General features: G+C 28.5%; 2 protein-coding genes across 4 annotated transcripts; one reads left to right on the plus strand and one right to left on the minus strand.

Annotated features, from left to right (window-relative positions):
* Positions 1 to 1531: 1531 nt before the first annotated feature.
* LOC126841305 (long-chain fatty acid transport protein 4-like) lies at positions 1532 to 12710 on the minus strand. 2 transcript variants are annotated; one of them, XM_050577693.1, is made up of 13 exons: positions 12596 to 12710; positions 12316 to 12527; positions 9575 to 9728; positions 8915 to 9152; positions 4802 to 5048; positions 4485 to 4686; positions 3964 to 4156; positions 3408 to 3551; positions 3158 to 3292; positions 2746 to 2812; positions 2386 to 2476; positions 1979 to 2135; positions 1532 to 1901 (listed from the first exon to the last, which is right to left on the minus strand). In XM_050577693.1, exons 2-13 carry the CDS (start codon positions 12495 to 12497, stop codon positions 1747 to 1749), a joined length of 1965 nt encoding a protein of 654 aa, XP_050433650.1. In that variant the 5' UTR covers positions 12498 to 12527; positions 12596 to 12710; the 3' UTR covers positions 1532 to 1746. The 2 variants fall into 2 exon arrangements, with proteins under 2 accessions (XP_050433650.1, XP_050433649.1); XM_050577692.1 differs by having other exon boundaries at positions 12316 to 12640.
* LOC126841306 (uncharacterized) lies at positions 6004 to 21248 on the plus strand. Of its 2 annotated transcripts, XM_050577695.1 has the most exons (8): positions 6004 to 6162; positions 6245 to 6280; positions 13315 to 13426; positions 16061 to 17494; positions 17601 to 17746; positions 19130 to 19320; positions 19418 to 19684; positions 21055 to 21248. In XM_050577695.1, the coding sequence occupies exons 4-8, from the start codon at positions 16253 to 16255 to the stop codon at positions 21132 to 21134; spliced, it is 1926 nt and encodes a 641-aa protein (XP_050433652.1). In that variant the 5' UTR covers positions 6004 to 6162; positions 6245 to 6280; positions 13315 to 13426; positions 16061 to 16252; the 3' UTR covers positions 21135 to 21248. The 2 variants fall into 2 exon arrangements, with proteins under 2 accessions (XP_050433652.1, XP_050433651.1); XM_050577694.1 differs by lacking the exon at positions 13315 to 13426.
* The last annotated feature ends 97 nt before the right edge of the window (positions 21249 to 21345 follow it).

The raw sequence follows: 21345 nt of genomic DNA on the forward strand, positions 1-21345 counted from the left end.
ATGTTAATTATTATTTGGTTAACGTGTTAATAATAATGCATATTATAGTAATATATTCAATCGAGTGAAATTTAATTTTTAAATTGGAAATCGACTGCTTTAATAACTTAATATACTGTATGTATTATAAGATTTTGAAATAGAAATCTACTTTATACGTATATAGTTTAATTTGATAAAAACAAATACTTCCGAATGACTATTTAAAGCACATTAATAATAATTATTTTGCAAAGATAACTTTTGTTTTCGAAAAATAACATATATTAGTAATTTTTCAAAAAATGCTAGGTCGATTTAAAAAAAAACATTTTTAACATCTCTAATAGTTATTAAAATTAAAAATAATAATTTAGGTCCTTTAAAGCTTTATTAAAGTTTCTTCTTGAACTCTGTAATATGTGTATTAAATGTATGAGTAGGTGTATAGATATGTTTAATAATATAGCAAACACAACAATTAAACCTAAATACATACTGGACAACACTAAAGTATACCTCTCACTGGCACCATTACAATTTTAAGCCTTCAATTCGATCACAAATTTACGTGGAAAAAATACCTTTATGAAATTAAAGCAATAGCTAAAAAAGATTAACTTAATTAAAATTACACCTAACCATAAATGGAGTGCTGACCAAAATATCATCATCAACAGTTATAGATCAATGGTAAGATACACATTCGACTACGGTAACATTATTTATAACTCGGCCAACTCATCTGTAATCCAAATAATCAAGCCCATACACAACACATAAATGAAACTGGCTTTGGGGGCATATGGGTCAAGTCCAACAGAAAGCATCTTAGGTGTAGAAATAAGAAAAACATTCAGCATCAATAAAACCAACCAAACATCCAACCCAGTTCACACAAGCATATTTGATCCATGCCAGCCTAACCTATTTCAGAACAAAAAGAAAAATATTATAATATGGTTTCAATACAAACAAATATGCAATGATTTAGGCCTTCCAAACTTCACGCTCCCAACTATACCTCGACAAACCACACCCCCTTAGACCCAGCCATCAACTTTACCGAATGTCAGAATCTTTTTACAACAAGCCAAAGATAAATGTCTGGACATAATGACGATAACACTGGTTTTCAGTAGAAAATAATAAGCTTCGAGGGACCGCAGACATTATTTCTCCATACTACTATCCACCAGAATTCAACTGACAAGACCAAACTATCATCAGCTGAATTTGAATTGACCACTCACACATGCATTCCTAATGAACAGAGAACCAAAACCCTTCTGCCAGACTTGCATGCCACCCCTCAGGGTGAGCATCAATCATATCATCAAAGACTGCTCGGTATTCAAAATAACATCTCAAACATACTAAAAGATGCAGACTTGGAGACAACTATGTACACAAAATAATACAATTTTTGAAATGTATAAAACTGTAAACATTAATGTAACATAGATGTAGACCTATACTAATTATTGGTCGACTAATTATTAATTCTAGTTGTTTAAATCTGTTAAAATAAACTAAAAAAAATATATATATATAATTGCGTTAAAATTTAATATTAATTTGTACAGGTTATTTAAACAATAACATTGGCATTATTATATTATTCAATTTATTGTATAGTATAAGAAATTTATCACAGATATACCCTTATTTAATTTAGTCTTTGGTATCCCCTAAGCTAACATTTTCTTTTTAATTCATTCATTTTTCAACAAAATACCAGGCTTAAATGTTATTTATATAATATGTTTAAAGCCGCCGTGTGCCTTTTAAAATTTGATCATATAGTTCTTGAGTTAATGGCACATATTTATTTCCATCATTTATATATAATGAATCGCCCGCCGTTTTTTGAAAATCGTACGAATCATTTTGTAGATCTGTTTTTTTTAACTTGAAAGTGCCTAAAAATAGTGTTTATTTTAATAAAAATTTTTTTTAATAATATTTATAATGATTAATATTAATTAAGTTTGCTAACCAGTTAACGATATTGATGTTTTTATTATTCGTAAAAATATTGGTCTAGCGTAAACTGGTAGCGATTTATTAATTCCTATAATCAATTTATCTAAATCCAATTCTCCAGTTTGGTCTACAATTGCTGCCATTCCAGCCTTTCCTTCTGTATTAGGCACCTATAAAAATTATAAACAAATATTTAATATTAGTATATTATAGAGAGAAAGAGAGAGAGAGAAAGCCGGTAAAAACTTAACTTGGAAAAACATAAATGTGAGATGTACTGTAGGTGGATGTAAAAGAAAACAGAAGTCGAAGAAGTTGAAAGAAAAATAGGGTGGCCGACCCCATATAGTTGAAATAGGAAAAATAAAAGATTGACGAGCAAAATATTAATTATTAACAAAAAAAAAAAATATATTTTACCTCCACACCATAAACGATACAGTCTTGTTGTTTGATTATATTACTTATTGCGGCTTCTACTTCTGTTGTTGAAACATTTTCGCCTTTCCACCTAAGTAATGAATTCCGTTGTAAAATTAAAAATATAACTTAATTACAATACATTTATGATCACATGTCAAACACTAAAAATTGGCTATTTTTTTGTCGTTGGTGGTATTATTTTAGTTTTTATAAAAACGAAACGTTTTAAACTTGTAACCAAAATACATACCACTGTGGCCACAGAAATGTAAAGAAAAATTGTATTTTTGTTGTTGTGATAAACAGTATACTACTTAAATATAAGTATTGATATGGTATAGTATTAAAATACTATACCTGAAAGTATCTCCAGTACGATCTTTAAAATAGAAGAAATTATACTCATCACGTATTAAGACATCACCTAAAATTATTAAAAAAAATTATGTTTTATTATAACGACATTAAAAAAACATAATTACAAGATATAGATACTTAATTTTATATTTACGATGCTTCTTCGGTTCTAAATAGGTAATTGTAAATTAATTTAAGAAAATTTTATTTGTAAATTAAAGCACCCTTTATATTGTGTGCAAAAAAATTAGCACAGAAAGGAACTTATAGAAAATAAAAACTTTAAAATCTATTTTTATTCTTTTATACAGATTGAGCTTATTAGACTCATATTATGTGCTGTGCAGTATCCTTATTCCACCTACATTAATAATCAGGGACAATATATTTAATATTATAAAATAAAAATTACCAGAATTAAATACACAATCTCCTTTTTGAAAAACATCTCTTATCATTTTTTTTTCTGTCGCCGACTTTTCAACATAACCAGTAAATGAATTTAGAGTGCTTTTTCTAATTTTTGAAACCAATAATCCAGGTTCTCCTAAAATGGTTATTATAACATTTTAAAATTAATTATTAATAAAAATATTTCTACATTTTACCATATTTTTTTTTAGAAATACACCTGCAATATGCTAAGTATACGTTTTACCTACCTACTTTACATTTAATACACAGATTATCCTTTCCTCGAATTGGTTCATTGGTAATTGGATCAATACGTAGCAAATTAAGAGGATAAAATGGTTGAGCAATCAATGGAATGAATCCTATTGAACCAACTTTATTTGCAATATTCACTAAAAAAAAAAAAAAGGCCAATAAAACTATACATTATATTTTATAACATGATTAATGGTATTTGAATAATTCTTTACTTCTAATCATCATTGACAAAGTAAATTATCAGACAAAATTAACACTTTGTTTTAGTTTTAACAAATTTTATTGTAACAGTCACATTTGTTATTGTTGCATTATACAATGTCTAGGCTTTAAGAATTCTGTTAAATGACTATTTTTCATGATTTACCTGACATAAAGGTATATAATACTTTATAGATTTTAACTTTTTTTTGTGGCTTCAGATTAATTAAATTTGAAGATATAAAATTAGAATTAGAATAAATTTAATCCAACCAAAAAAAAGCATGATTAATAACTAATGTTTTAGTATTGTTTTTTTTTGTTAGTTAAAAATAAATGTCATACTCATATTGGCATTTCCTTCGGTTGCTCCATAAAACTCAACTACTTGTTTAATGTTAAAACGCTTTACAAACTCCTCCCATATTTGAGGACGTAGACCATTTCCCAAAATCATCCTTACTTGATGACATTTATCACTATCAGATGCAGGTGCAGCTAAACAATACCGGCACATTTCTCCAATATATTGAGCAACCTTTAATAAGGAATACAGATCTCATTAAGAATTCAAAAGGTGTTAAGTTGCAAATATTATTTAAAAATTACGGAAAGCAAAACCTCTCAGGAGTTAAAATGTATGGATAATTTAATTTAGACCTAACCAAGAATTATTTCACTTGAATCTTAAATTTAAAAAAAACATTATTCTGAAAATTGATTTGGCACACTATTTTCTACTAAAATAAAGTCATAAACGTAACCAATTTTTCATTAAAACTATCCTATTTTTCTAGTTATGCAGCTAATATTACAATGTGTTAACTATACTAAGGTTTCACATTTTAATTTTAAGTTTTACTTACTGTGCATTTATGTTTAATGCAATCTGTCCAATATTTGGATGCAGAAAATTTGGATCTAATAACACAGGTCGATCCGCCTAAAAGTACTGAGCTTACTCCTAAAACACCTCCAGCAGTGTGATATAATGGTAATGGAGTGTATACAATATCGTGTTCATATATTCCAGCAACATATATAGGTCCCATTCCTATTAACATTGCTCTGAAATAAATTTAAAAATACAGTTAACACTTAATTACAATCTATAATTTAAAATTCAAGGTTTTTTTTTAGATTATTATTATTTACTAAACAAAAATTTTTCTTATTAATATACCTAGATTGAGTCATAATAGCAGCTTTGGGCAATCCCGTTGTTCCAGATGTATAAATATAAAGCATTTCATCAGTACAAGAACCTCTGCGTATGTCTTCCTCGGGAGATTCTGATGACATGCTTACTAGTTCTTTATCTAGTGACACTGCAGTCTTAATAATTGAATTGCATTCATCGTCCAAACGTCTGGTCATCATGTATACTTCCATTTGAATTTCATTAGTTTCAGTGTATAGGTCTGCTAATGCTGTAACAACAATTTAGTATTAAACAGAAAATACTATACTTTTACAAATGGGTCTAAGTTTAATAAAAAAAAACCCCCAATAAGTATTGTTACAAATTAAATCATCGTTGAAATATTTATTATACTAATTTACAAGCAATTATGCTTTGACCAGAAATTAACCTGAAAGAGTAATAGAGTAAATTTTTTTTTCCTGAATACTGTCTTAGATTTCGATGCAGAAGTGAAAATAGATATTTTTTTGTTCATCGTTGATCTAAAATTTAGATCAACGATAACATTTTAACACTTGGGCCTATTTCTTCAAGTAGTAAGTCTACAGATCATATTATATTGTAATCAAAATATACTTAATGTTTCAAAAAGTTTAACTGAAGTTTGCCCCTTCAAAATCGAGAAAAACATTCTAAAAATTGACACATTTTTTAATTTGATATTAAGGCACACCATAACTTTTTAAAAACAGTCGAATTACTTGCAATGCTGAACTGTACTTAAGATATAAAACATTATTCCTTTCTTCTAAAAGCCGTGGACATTTCTTTCACTTTTTTATGTATAATTTTTTAAACCAGCGTCTAAAAATTAGATTGGGAGGTAAGTCTACAATGACCCCATTGTATTTACAATTTTTTTCAAAATTCTAGTCAGCTTTTTTTATTCCGAAAAACCAAAAGTATATTAACATCTACGTACTACCTAAACTTCATTCGGCCATTATTGGTAAAATAACCGACTATAATATTTTAAATTATGAAAAACAGACTGTGGTAAAATATCAAATACCAGCTACCATCTGTATTCTGATTTCTGTTATCTGTACTATCCTAGCATTTTGATTATAATAAATACTATAATCAGTGGTATTATAATTGTCAATGTTTGTCGGTAGACCGGTATTGCCTGACAACTGATAAGCGGTTATCATTAATAAATTTAATAACAATTTAAAAAATGTAGTTTGTAAAATATTTATTTGTAAGTTGTTTCAAATATCAATGAATGTCATTAACATAGTACATATTACTAATTTCATAATAATAATGTCAGTAAAATAAACAATAATTCAAATATATTTATATCAATATGTGATTACTTAGTAGTCAAAATTTCGGTAGTGTTTATTTTGTATTATTCTTAAAAGTAAATAACGAGGTGATCATTTGTAAATTATTATTATTATTATATTAATATAGGTGTACAGAAGAATCGATGAAAATGAATGAAATGTGGTATGTATTTAATAAATCTTATTAAGTGTATGCATTTAAGATACTGTAATGACAATACAATAAGTATCACTATTTAAAAAAAGGCCGAAAAATTAAAACACAAGTACCTACTTCAATTAAATACGCATATGTAATATATGTATTATATTAGTCACATATATAAATAAGTTATGTATGTCTGTGATTTGGTATTGAACGTGTATTATTATTTATTATCATTAACATTAGGTGCATAATGTCCACACCTATATTAATTGCATGATATTTTTCTGCTGTTCAAAAAGTATAATAATTGATAGTTAAAGCTTTGGTAAAATACTAACTATTTCCAGAGTTCTCACCAATAAGCATGCTATTATTTTAATTACTGACTCTAAAAAATAGTATTATCTGAGTGACCTTACTTCGAAGTCCAATGTCCAGTGGAATTTATGCTTACTTAAGTACTCATTTATTAGGAATGAGGCCTTTTTGGTAGTATTTTATTTTTTGTCTTAGGAATTGATATCAATACATAGATTTTAAAATAAAATAACTCTTTTATTGTTACATTCTGACTCATTATTAATTACTTAACTGTAGAGATAATATGTAACCGGAAGTATGAATAAAAAAGTTGGTATTTTTTATTATTCTTCATAAGTATATTATACAAAATAATGAGACTGTTATATAGACTGTCATTAGGTATGTGCTTATAAAAAACTACTTGTCAGCATAGGGCAATTATCATATATAAAATATAAATTTACTATTAAAACCTGAGATTTTAGCACTCTGCAAACGTTTTTAATAATTTTATAGAAAACGAACAAAAAAATTAATTTTTACATTGAAGGAAAAAATTCTTCTTTACCAGCATTTACAATTCTATTAGAGTCTTTGCCGCCATCACTACATCCCTTCATGAAGGAAAAACATTAGATAATGAATAACACAAATAACAATATGTCTTAATAGTATGGTACCTATAAAATGGTCCATGTCAATTTTCATTTTCCTCCCCTCCCCTTACCACCATTTGTTTTATCATCTACCTCTTATCACTAATCCTTTATCAGCTATTTCTTATGACTATTGGAAAAACGATGTTGGGTAATTGATGTCGTAAATTTTTGACAGATCCCTAGCCACAAGACATAACATGCATATCAATAACGGTTCTTTATTGAAAACTAAAAAAAAATGTCCTTATCAATTTATTGCAACACTATAATATTGTTCCAGAATAATCCATTCTGACCTTGAAAAAACATTGCTCTCCGTTTTTGCTATAATAACAATAATGCACATAAAGGTACAATCTATAATAGTTTTAGTCGTTAGTTTTAAGCCGTATTTCATTATAAAATAAATCATTATTAGCTAGTAGCAATACGATAATCAAACTGCCCCAGCCAAATAGGGTATACATGTTAACTTTATTTTGAAGCATTTAAAACAATAATCTTGATCTCTATTTTATATTATTACATTTTATATTATTTCATTTTTTATTTTTATATTATTCTAACTTCTAAGGCAAAAAGAAAAATCATAATTGAATTATATAAAAAATTACATACATAGTAACAAATGACAATAAATATGCTTATGAAGTTAAAAGTCTCATAAAAACTACAAAGTTACACTATTCGCATTGGCTTGGAAGTACTTAGTCATGGAAATTTAAAAACTACCTATTATATTTGAGGTTGAAAACAAAAATTTATACTTTCAAGTTCGTAACTCGGCCAAATTTTAGGGTGGTGGATTATTCATATATATAATATTTTTTTAAAAAAACTTTAAGTTAATTAGGTACAGTAACTTTTTTTTTTGAGGGGTGGTCAACTAACCAATCATGTAAATATTGCATTGAATAACGTCTTGGTTAAACAAAGAAACCGTAAACACGACTAAGATATTGTATTTGAATAATGAACTAGGCCTTTTGGGTCAGTCCATCAATTGTTGTCAAATATTGCCTATATTTTATGATAGTAATTTCAATGTTAAAACAGACAATTAGGCACATAGTTGTTTTATACTTCTGACTATCTTTTTTTTTTTAATTATCACTCAATTAACAAGATATAAGAGATAAAAATAAATTATTAATTTGGATGGAATATTTGTTGTCCGTTTTATTTAGTAAATTATGTTTTCATATTAATGGATATATTTTATTGTTAATGGTGATATGGAGTAAAGTGAATAAAAAGATAATAATAGACATTAGACAGACACTTATTAAGATAATAAAGCGCTTGTTAACCACCACTTGTGTAAAGCAAATTTCTTTGCCAAAGCGTGTACGGTATGCGATTTTGTTTGTCATGTTTTCAATATTAGGAATAATATCATTGTTGCGACTCGTTCTTTATTTTTACTGCTTCTTTGATTTTCTATTACAAAACCCACTCCAACAACTTTGGTCATAATTGATTTAAATCTATTTGTATTTATCAGTAATTAGCTAAGAAGTCATTAGAAAAATGTCGACAGGTATGAATAAAGTTTTCAGCCAAAATCTTACACGCTTAAGATAGAAAAAAATTGTTATTTGTTTCGAGCCACCTTTAGGAATTTCGATATTTTATAAATTAAAAAAAAAAGATCTTTGAAAATGTAAAACATATTTATAAGTCTTACCTTTTTCTTGCTCTTTCCCAATTATAATTCCGGTACACTTTGATATTTTTATAGAATGTAACAACGTGTCGGCTCGAAGATTATTGTTTGTTAAAGCAACTACAACACCAATTTTCGATAAACCCAACCAAATACAAACATATTCTGGACAACTTTCCATTAATAACGAAACTGTGTCTCCTCGTTTATATCCTCGGTGTTTAAAATAATTTGCTATTTGATTACTGTAGTCCTCTACCTAAAAAAAAAATATTTCACATAGTGTAACAGTAAAAATGTATTGTTAAAACCGTAGCTATGATTTAAGCCACCATAATAATATTGTGGAATAAAAATTATCATTGGTTAAACAGATTTACTTCTCTACCCTCACTTTCTTTTAAACCTCTGTTTCGCTTATCGGCACTTATCCCATAATCGGGTGCTCTAAACTTTAGAAAGGCAGACACATTAGAAGTTATATCACCAAAATAATTAGGATAAAAAAATGTATTCTGCACCCCTCAATCAAATTCGAGACAATATGCTTGGAATTGTGTAAACCAATCCATTTCTCTAAATTACACATTTGATTAGATGTAGCATGAACTAAACAATAGAAATGTTTAATGATTTTTGAAATCATATTTACCGTGAATTCAGAACAATTTCTTTACATACCTTTTGATAAGTCCACGACGAATCTTCATGTATAAATGCTATTTTGTTTGGATGTTTAGTCACTAGAGTTTTGAAAATCTTTGCAAATGTGTCGTAGCCCAATAAATTCAGTATTTTTATTTTCGTATAGTATGTGATGAAGCCTTTAATTATTCTACAAAAAGAAAAATAGGTGTTTAAAATAACGTAATATTATTCCATTGTTATATTGTTGCATTTTTTAATTATTCTAAGCAGTTCAGTTTCCATTAAGGATATACATAACGTGACTATTTATTATCGGTACAACCCAAACAGCTCCCGTCGAAAAAGGTTTCACGAGTAGGTAAATTCCCAAACAGCTCCGGTATTCGGTGCTACGCGTATATTATCAAGTCTCTTTAACGTTTCAAAAAAACTTATACTTAAATTTAAACCTGTAACCTCCTTCTAGACTGTAGCCTACAAACCTAGGATATTTTTAGTTAGCGGAGCGAGCGTAGCGAGCGAGTGCTAAAACATTTGGTGACCTGCCGTTCTTATCAGTTATCAATACGAATTCCGAATTTGGTAAAAGTGGTAGCAACCCCTATTAAATCTATTAAAATTTTTGAAAAAATGATAGAAAATTTTAGTATAGGTTGAGGGTGACTTTTTTTTACACAACATAATATGTTATATTATATTATATTGTACGTTGAGTTTAGGATTCTCAAGTATATAAATTAGTTGACCTCGTGTGCATTTATATGAATATATGGTTCAAACAACAACAGTAGAAATTTCTACATTTCTGTTATTCACAAATCATATTAACTACTGCCTTAAGGTCAGCAATCAAATATCGAAGTGTAATTAATACAGTAATACAATTGTGTAGCTCTTGTTATTACTGACCTAAATAAGTAAACATTGTATTTTGTACCTAGACTATCTACTATATACATGAATTATATATATATAAGTAACCTTCTTCTTGGACAATGTTAGACATTATTGTGCATCACAATATACAATATAAAATTCGCGTTTTCATAAATTGAATAATAACTGTTTATAATAATGTTCGTTTGACATGATTTAAAAGGAAAAGGAAACACGTCCCCAGAGCCCATTATGTTGACAGCCAAATTCATATTGTAATGGTTAGTCACATTTTAAGTTTTTCTCCTTCGATACAAAGATAAAAAATATTAGATTTACAATTATTTTTCTACAAAGAAAATGTAACAAATTTATTTTTGCAAACTGGAAAAGTAGTAGTTTCCTTATCTCTTAAAAATGATTTTTCAACTGTGATTGAAAAAGAATGTTTGTAATTGAAAAATTTAGTTTTTATTTACAACAGGAGCAAATTGTTCGTATCATGTTAAGAAAGATAACTGTTAATATTTGATTTTTTCATTTGAATTTTAAAAGTTTATAAATACTTAGAAAAAAAAAATTTTAAAAAACTGCTGAATCTATTTGATTACATCAAAAATAGTCATTACTTTTACAGTTTTTTAGCTAGAAAGCCGAAATTTTAAAAACATATCGTATTTGGCCAACGACATGAACTGTCAAAATTTTAGGCGTCCAGGTTTAATAGAGAAAAAAATTCCGTCAAAATGAAACCCAATCATCCAATCGCCGCCAAATTTGAATCAGCTCATCTTAACTCATTTCTGGCCAATGGTACGTACGCGCACCATAAAATAAATACATCCTTGGCCGGAAATGAGTTAAAATCAATTATACTGGTAACATTTTAGATAAGAATTTTTCGAAACCGCATAGCCGTTAAACATTTTCAGGAAAGCAAAATATCCAATTTTTAAAAAAAAATAAATGAAAATAGTTTTTTAAAAATGTTTAAAATGCAACCATATTTGCTAATTAAATAACCATAATATATCCATTGTAATAATGGATTTTTAATACACAATTCATAGAATTGAATTGTTTACTGTTGTTAGTAAATAATATTAAATAGGCAAGGTAGGAGAAATTTAAAGGTACTTGTCACATAGTAAGTAATAATTTCCAAGTGAAAGTAATCATGTGCTGTCAAACATGTGCAATCGTGGTTGGTAATAATTGTTATGTATCATAATATGTATGTATATTTAAATTTATTTTTAACCGTAACTAGTTTTGTTATAATGTTTAAAAAATAATAAATTTTAATATACATATAAAGTTTGAGTAATGTGAAGTTTTAATGAATCTTTTTCAAACACCATTGGTATAACCAAAAATAGCGCTTAATATGAATTGTGCATAGCATTGTTATATATTTATAATAATCCTATTTAGTCGTTCCATCCAATGTGTTATCTTATTATTATTATTATAATTTACGTTTTAATACTGTATAATTTATAATTTTTTATTTTGGACAATATTATACTTAAAGTTATTTTAATTGCAGTTTTTGTAAATTAAATATTATCATTTTATTTATTAATTTAAGTTAAAACTTAACAAAGCGTAACTATTTTTAAATAATTTATACTACATTAATGGTTATAAACCCAATGGTATACAATTATAAATACAAATAAACAACTATAATGGTTATATTAAAATATATACATTTTTTTTAATTATCTATTATCTTCTCTTTTTATGATTTTTATAGAATTATAAAGTAACGTGTAAATTTAGTATACAACATTACACGTTTTTTAAATGGTTACAAAATAGTACTTTAATGTGTTGTGAAGTTTTGTCCGTACCGCTATGGAGGATAGATGGTAGTGTAATAAACGTTAGCTTACTTTGCGTCTCGGGGAATAGTTTTTATTATTCTGATTAATATATTCCAGTTGGCGAAAGTGAGGTATCCAGTGATCAATAGTGTTACTACACATGACATGTACCGTTTTTGATTGGTAAACATAAATATTGAAATAGCCACGGTCAATAAGATAATAACGTTATTTTGAATTGTTTTACTCATTTTTGAAATCTAATCGACTATAATCTATAACTATTAAATATTATAATATTAAAACAACAATTCCATCTACTTTAGAAAATAACAAATTTTGTTCGTACAACAATTGACGTGCGTGGTGTAACAACAGAATGTGACTAATGTTCGGCTGGTGGTACGTAGTAGTTACACATTCTAGAGGCATCAGTTGTAACGTTGTAATTCTTACCGCTACGCTGCGCATCGACTGCCACCGGTGCGCGGTGAATGTATTTTTGTATTTAAACTTATCTGCTAGGTACTTGGTTTACCACCAAGCGTTGAAAAACATTTCATCAGAGGTTATGTATAATATATATGTATAAAATTGAGTAATTGCTCACAATAGGGTCTTAGGTGTAGGTAAAACAATAATAATTACATAATAAGGCATTATAGTTATTTTATTCGGACACGCGCACTGAGCAATAATTATTATCATCGAACGGCATGATTTGGTTTTGTGTTTTCATTTTTTGTACGTTCTACATGTGCTACCGTAAAACCGGGTTACTTTGGGACATTATGGGTAAAATAATAATTAGGGGTATATTATTTTACAGGTATAGTCGTTGTCCAATTCGTTTTTGTGGGTAAGTTTCTAGTGGAAGTTTTTCAACGGAACATTTAACGTACTGTGATTCGGTTTCGGTTATGCCTTCTACCGGGTCTGTGGTTTTTGTTGAAAAACAGTTTAAACACGTTCCCATGTTTATTACTAAACGTTGCTTGCCGCCGTTGGGCGGTCGTTATTGAATACTAACACCTAGTCGTTAAAATTATTAATTTAAATACATTACAGGGCCAATAATTCACTGACGTATGGATAAACGTTAGCACGGATAACTATTTACCATAACTACTATACGTTGACGTCAAATAAGCTGGTGATTTAGTTATTACATTTTGTCAATGTACGGGTAAAAACTATTATTACTGCATGTTATGCGCGTAAAGTATAACTAGTTTAATAACATATTATGTATATTACTGTTGATTTAGAATTATTTTTATGCCATATAAAGGGTGATTAATTTAACGTAAAACATTCATATTTTCTTGGAAAACAAATTGTTTTAGTGTTTCTTTTCGGGAACGTTTTTATTTATGTAATTGTACAATATTATAAAATTACTAAATATTTACCGTTTTTAGTGTTTTTCAGGGCTCTATCAACTTTTGAAACTTAAAAACGGTAACGTATATATTTAATTGACATTTTATATTATGAATGATTTACTAAAAATGTTGACTGGTCGATAATAAGTTTTGTATAATTACTTTTAAAGTTATTAAAGTTCAAAATTAAGGACGGGAGGAAGAGTGAAGTGAAGTATTATTTTTATCTGCGAGCATTACTCTACCGAGCTCCACCTCCAGTCTTAAATTTCAAGTCCTAATAACTTTAAAAGTAACAATTCAAAAACGAGTTATCGACCAGTCAAAATGTTCAGCAAATTATTCTAAAAAGTTAATTAAACATATACGTTGCCATTTAAATTTTAAAGTCAATAGGGCTCTGGAAAATAAAAAAAGATAAACATTTGAATATTGTCTAGTGTTTAAGTTAACAAAAATTAAAAAACAAGTGTCTCTAATAAGAAAAACCTTAAAATTACATTTATTTTAAGAAAAAATGAATGCCGTACGTCAAACTGATCACACTGTATGTTACACAACAACTATTTTTTAAATTATATTGATTGATATATACCTACGAAGTGCACATAGTTGTTGTTTGACATTATCGGGCTTCTGATTTAGACAGCAGGTCATTATAATTTACATTAATATCATACAGACATGTTTATTCCGATCCTTGGGTTATAAGAGTTCATAATATGTTTCTTATTTACATAATGTAGTACTTCCGTAATTTAAATTTTAAGAAAGTGTATTTAATAGTTTGAGTTCCATTCTAAACTTAACTAAATATTTTATTTATAATGTAAAAAATAGTTCTTAATTAATTTTACCCTCATTTTTTTGCACTCGTTGTTTTAAGACTAGACAGTGTAAACAATACCAAAATTAAATTCAGGTAATAGTACAAAATGTAAAGTAATCGAACGTCTATTATTAACATTTTGTATAACTTATACTTTTATTTTTTTTAATATATCAATACCTATGATTACTTTGTAATCGACAGTAATATTATGGTTTATATATTAACTATAAAGTGTGACGCATATAAACGCATTGCATAAATAAAACGGTATAAAGTTCATAGTTAGCTTCATAGCCTATTGAACTCCTATATGACGTTAAATAAGCTGTTATTTAAATAATTTGCCAGAGAACGTCAATGGTTAAATAAATTTAGAACAAATCGAATATAGTCTATATGAGACTATTGTTGAGTTTTTGAAATGGGTATAAATAAAATTGAAAAAAAAATATTACAGTCTACTTAAAGACTAACGGCTAAAATTATAAAACATGGAACATGCTTTAGCCTGCTGGCTCTTGAATAGTGATTATTTCTGATTTATAATCTCCTTGCGATTTATGACGATAGTATAGTCTTAACTATATGTTCTGGCCAAAACGTTTGCGTGACGTTGACGACTCGTTATTATTTCGATGGCATAGGGACCGACCGCATCAAAATGATCCGGTGCGTTCAAATCAATATTAACAGAAGTAGAAGCCGTTTAAGTCCGTAGCCACGCCATCATTATTAAGGGAGTGGACGCGGTCATGCTTCCCAATGATATTCCGACCACGATGGCTAGGCAAAACCCAGAGCTGAGAATGAGCGAGGACGAGGCCAAGGACAAGATAAGGCCGATATTCAAGAAAGGAAAGAGGGACCGGGCCGTGGTCCACTGGGTGTGTGAGATAGACTATTTTGTGTCGTTTTCTAGCTCGGAGGCCAAGGCTAGCTAAAGCATGTTCCTTGTTAAAATAGTTATTAAAAAATACAAGCTATGGAAGAATGTCGTTGTTTATTAATATCAACTTATTAAAATATTAATTATACATATACATACGACAATATTTTGAGTTCTTATTATATGCAAAGGAATTATTTACTACACAATGAGATACGTCCTTGAAAATGGTAACAAAAAACAACACCTCAGTATCAAAGCTAAAATGATATACAAATATATTGTAATGAATACCAATACTAATTGCCTGAGTGCACATTATATACCAGTAATAATAAAAATTTGCAAAGTACGATGAGGCTGATAAAAATACATTATTGAAACGCTACAATGTGCGTTGTTAGATTCGCATTGTTTGATCGTTTGACAGCGATTTTTTTCATTTAACTAAGTTTAATTTGTAATTTTACCTCCAAATCGGCGACCGACTATGTCTACAATTCTCTGTGCTTATTCATATTGTGCTTGATTTATAAATAAAAAATCAATACAATGTTCTTGTTTTATTATTCTTAACATTTAAAATTGCGTGTGGTGTAAACTCTTATATTTTTAAAACTTACTATAGATTTTATATATTATGGTTAGTTATCGTAGGATTAGATTTTATAATAATTGTTAAAACATAATCGTTATACTTAAAATGTTTAGGTATGGTGCCAGTGTCTGTAAAAAATAAACAAGCAACTAATGTGAAGTAAGACAGGCAAAACAATAATAAAGACAAGATCATTGAGTGCAACATGTTTTCCATGCCGTTTTTGTCTGTACTATTAGCAAGAAAAAATACCTGAATCATTATTTTGAAAAACGTATGCTAGATTGATTTAAATTTTGATAAATATGGATGTAAAAGCATTAGATGATAAACCATTGGAAGTAGTGTGGAAGAGGAATCGCAGTATTCGAACTCCGGCGAAAACGTTACCAGAAATGAAAACCATTAATCTAGAAAGCCAAGGTAAAGAGATAAAAAATACATCAAAATTTAAAGCCGAAACGAGCAAAGGTATAAGGTCAAATAGAATAAAAAAGAAATTGTTTTCCTCTCCCATGGTTAAAAATAAAAACAGTATATTAAAAAATGAGCGAAATTCAGAAATACCAAATAATATGTTGACATTACCTCCAGTCACACGTTCAAAGTCACCAAACATTTTAGCTAATTGCGACAAGTTGGTTAAAAATCATATATTTATGCAACGTACCTCTGAAAAACCTAACAATTTGACAGCAAACACTGAGGTTTGTTTAAATACAAAACAAACAGACTTGAGTGCAAAGCAAATTTGTAATTCTAAATCTCCCGTATTGATGTCAAATCGAAAGCGGTTCACAGCAGAAAACGAGAATAACATAGACGACTTTGTACCACCTACGGCTTGCGGTCCGGAAAAAAATCTTCAACTTGCAAAAAAATCCAAACATCTTAATTCTAAGCTAACCAATCTGAGGCTCGACGACTTTGTAGGGAAAAAAAGAAAATTAAGCAATACAATCTCAGACAAAATGGTTAAATCGCCAAAATTGTGTAGTAATTTTAAAAATTGCAAATCAAACAAATTAGATAATATAGTAAATAAAACAACAACAACAACCCAAGTCACGTGTATGTCAAACCAAGCACACGACAATACAGTTATTGACAATATTCAGACGACACCGTGTTGTATGATAAATGAACTGAAAACAGAAGACGGAGTTGAGCACACTAAAGAAGTTTTAGAAAAGAACACCGCAACGTGTGACGATCAAGAATTGCAGCAAAATACAATTGATGGTTTTACAAGTTCAAAATGTAAAAAAACAACAAGCTCCGACACGAGTTCTGAAACAAATATAATTCCAGTGACTCAAAACGTGGACACAAATATCAAAACGACTATAGATTTTTCGCCAGTCACAATGCCACCATTGTATGTTCCTTTTATCGAAGTCGATAATTCACCGAGACACGAAGAACAAAACGTGTGTATTCCACCGGACCAATCGCCTATTATATCTGAGCCAGATGATGTACCATACTTGATATCAGAGCTAGATACACCTGTAAAATCCCACAAAAATACAGAGTTGTTTTATAAGGTTAGTCGAGTTAATCTTTTGTTTTGTTTTGTTTTTTAAATTTATTCTTTGCGATAAAATGATAACGAACGTATTATTATAGTTTGTATTTCTGTTTATTTAACAGATTGATTCGATAGAATCGCCTACTTCTAACACAGAAATAATTAGTTATCATACGCCAAAAATGAATAGCAAACACATAAACAGCACAAAAAATGAAAACTTATCTCCTAGTTACTTCGACTCTGCAAAAAAACGTAAAAAAATATGGTTAGTACTAAATAATAGTATTTTTATCTCGCTTTAAGTATATATTTTGACGTTTATACAATATAATTTGGAGGTAGTACAAAAAGTGGTTTTAGAAATTACACTAATGAAGAAACGAAATTAAAGAGAATAATAATATACAGAAATATGGTTTGGGTTTCATCATGGCCCATGATGGCAAAGGGGAGAGAAGTGAAATAGTTAAGCTGGTAACCAAGGTTACAGAATGTGTGCCATTGTCAAAAATACATTGGAGTAAAAATAAAATTCTTTAATTCCAAGTTTGTCAACATTTTAACATAAAACATATTTTTGCTATGGCATTTTTCTAAAAAATCGACACGACTTAGGCGGGTGACACCACAAGGGAGATTTGTTTCGTGAAATTGATTTCATGGAACAAGAAATTTGTTTCGTTAGTTAAAAACGCGTGTATTGAAATGGAGCAACACATACTGATGTTCCTGAAACGCTATTACAAATTTATAAGCTATGTATATTAATTAATGTATATTTATGTATAATTATAAAATAATGCATTCCTAGAGTCTCAAAACAGCGTTTGTTTCAAAAATAAAAAACATATTCTATGTTTTATAAATAATTTGAATATGTGTGTACCTGACTCCAAATGTGTTTAGGGGTAATTTTGTAAAATAACATAAAAAAATCCCATGGCGACCTATATATTATTTGCCAATTAAAATGGATGATGTAACTAGTCAGTAACTAGTTTTGTTCATAATATATTTCTCGAGTTCTTTAAAAAAAATGTATAGATTCATGATAGTACTTTAGTCTACCTCTCGTCCGGTTATAACATTGCTAATGAGTAATAACTCGAGAATTATAAAAAATATGTTATACAGGTTATCCGTATTATCTAATTATTATATTTCCATTACACCATTGCCGTATTAATACGCTAATAAAATAATAATGTGGGTTACTGTTTCAATGTGTATGCCTGCAAGCTATTCTAAAATTGTATTTTTAACTCGAACATTGTAAACTATTAACTATCAATTTTACTTTATTTTTTATTTACGACAGAACAAGTAATTTCACAATAGAACAGAAGTCAGAAATAAACGTATTACTAAACCATGTATGATTAAATTAGCCTTATTATTACGCCTTAGAAAAATCAGTCTACGAAATATCAACTTCTATATTTATTATCGAAACAGTGAAAACAATTTTAGCTAATTAAATTATTTTATTAAAAAAAAAAAAATGATTTTAATGATCGAATTCCTTAATACCTTATAGTGTAAAAACAATCATTGGCCGTTCCGTTAATAAACAATAGGTTTCTTAAGCACATATGGATAACACACACACACTCATTTATGTATATATGTATATATATATTTGTTTTAGCAAAACCGGTTTTAGAGGGAAATTTCGTGAACTGTTGAATCGTAAAAAATCTGAAATATGCATTCAAGAATTCGAAATGAAAAGCGATCGACCTCGAAGACTTCCGGATAAAGCTGCTGTCCTATTGCAAGTGTTAGAAGTTTCGACGGATTGCCAAAAAGTTGTGTTACTTTGCAATCACTGTAATTCCGGTAATCTGAAATAAACAGAAACAATGACTATTACTATTGTGTGCTCTGTGCAACGTAAAAAACGATTTATTAACAATAACCGATTTTTTTGTCACAGAATTCGATGATAAAAAAGTCGTTGTGATTTTGGACAATAATTTTACAAGGAAAATCCACAACAACAACGTTGTTTGTATTTACCGACCGTGGTTAAAGTTTGAACCAACCGAATTTGATTTTACCGTGTATTTGGGCGTTATTCATTTGGAAGTAGTCAAAAAACACGCAGAAGTCGGCCATTCCGTTGAACATAATGATTTTGAATCTTCCTGTAAGTCGACTTTGTATCAAAAGAAACTGTTATGGGAATGCCGTTGCCCTAAAGGTATGATTATGCATTTTTTTTTTGTTGTTCACAATCATTTGAAATCTATTGTGAATTTATTTTAAGATTTTTCTTATCTACGTCCAGTCGGACGAATATTCATTATTGAAATAAGTTAAGAGGGCGTCACACACCTGTTATTTTCAAAAACCCGCCTTGCACGGCGTAATTTTACAATGGCTGTTATCAAAACAAAGAAACCAAATTTTCACATAATATAGACAACAACATTGTCTGTGCTCTACCTTGGCCCTTTTTCATATTTCAACCAGTTAATGAATAATTAAATAATTAAAAAAGTATTTTTTTGACTTATTTCCTCAACTATATATGAAGCCTGATAAAAATTAATCCGCCCAAAGCAGTTTTGATGGGGAAAAAATTGTAATTTATCCTATAGAAATGACTGTGGTAGTCAGACAAAAAAAATGGCAATCAGCAAAGTATCCTCATTACTGTATTAATAAGTATACATTATAGTTCAAACTCTAAATTAAGATTTTTCAAAAAAATTGCCTGTACTTTACTCCTTAAAAATGGCCGGTGTGGCGTCTTCTTAAGGGGAACGGAAAGCGCCAATTTTTTTACAAATAAAGACTAAAACAAAAAGTCACTTCCTAAAATGTCTACCAAACCGATTTCAAAAAAAAAAAAAATATTTGTTATAAAGTCTAACATCTTCTCTATGGGGGCTAAAAGGTCGATTTTTTTATTTCTGTTTTAAAATTTTATTATATACGTTTAATGTTTATATATTTACTTTTTTATGGTTTTTTTCTAATAAATCTAACTAATTTTCTAATAGCTAAATAAAAAAGCAGCCTCTATGAGGCCCCCCCCCCCCATAGAGAAAATAGTAAGCCGGAAATATTACAACTAGAAAAACTAAATATCTTTTTACATTAAAATTAGTCGGCATACTAATTAAATGGCATTTAATAAATGGTTACTATAGATCAAATTTTGTCAAATATTGCATATCCTTTGCCCCTTAAAAAAACAGCGCTTTCCGTTCCCCTTAAACGAGTCTTTAAACATAATTGGTCGTTCCTACTTCCTACCTTGACTCGCAATTTGATTTTTAATGTAATTTATTATAATTATGAACCGACCTTTGAATTAATTTTTTATGTGAATTGACGACTACCTGGCAATTTTGCTCAAACTTTTTTGGAAACTTGAAAACAAATAATAATATAGAGACAAGCAAAACTATAGCGTGTAATTCAAACAATCGATTATATTTTCACAAGTTTTTTAAATTACGGTTTCTCCTAATATAGTATTGCAAACTAAATAGTTTTTTTGTTGTTTGGAAACCAAATATAACAAATATGTAACATTTATATCGACATCTTATACTTTTTCAGATTGTGTGTGTAGCTGCTTGGGGGAACAAAGCGTTTATAACTATTTGCAATATATTATTCTTAGACGGCAGAATTGTTAGCTAAAACAAGGTGATTTAAAATAATTGTTATCAAATTTTACTGGGATAACATTATTATTAATATATTATCATTATACCAAAAAGTGGCTTAATAACAATTATAAATCTTAGTGTTTAACGTAATCTTTTATTTGTTTAAAGTATTTTATATTATGTTAATTATTATTTTGTTATGTTTTTTGTTTAAAAATTATTCTTTTAGTAATTTTGC

The sequence above is a fragment of the Adelges cooleyi genome, unplaced genomic scaffold (assembly GCF_023614345.1).
Source record: "Adelges cooleyi isolate 19-005CV unplaced genomic scaffold, UGA_ACOO_1.1 ACOO_flye_CR_arks_rails_tigmint_CR_PRNA_381, whole genome shotgun sequence".
Lineage (NCBI taxonomy): Eukaryota > Metazoa > Arthropoda > Insecta > Hemiptera > Adelgidae > Adelges > Adelges cooleyi.

Excerpts from the sequence above, each read along its gene's own strand:
- LOC126841306 (XM_050577695.1), top strand. The coding sequence starts at position 16,253 with ATGGATGTAAAAGCATTAGATGATAAACCATTGGAAGTAGTGTGGAAG. Across the intron at positions 17,495-17,600 it reads ATACAGAGTTGTTTTATAAG|ATTGATTCGATAGAATCGCC; the intron begins GTTAGTCGAGTT and ends TTTATTTAACAG. Across the intron at positions 19,685-21,054 it reads GGAATGCCGTTGCCCTAAAG|ATTGTGTGTGTAGCTGCTTG; the intron begins GTATGATTATGC and ends ATACTTTTTCAG.
- LOC126841305 (XM_050577693.1), bottom strand. The coding sequence starts at position 12,497 with ATGAGTAAAACAATTCAAAATAACGTTATTATCTTATTGACCGTGGCT. Across the intron at positions 9,153-9,574 it reads CGTCGTGGACTTATCAAAAG|GTAGAGGACTACAGTAATCA; the intron begins GTATGTAAAGAA and ends TTTTTTTTTTAG. Across the intron at positions 2,813-3,157 it reads AGATTGTGTATTTAATTCTG|GTGATGTCTTAATACGTGAT; the intron begins GTAATTTTTATT and ends TAATAATTTTAG.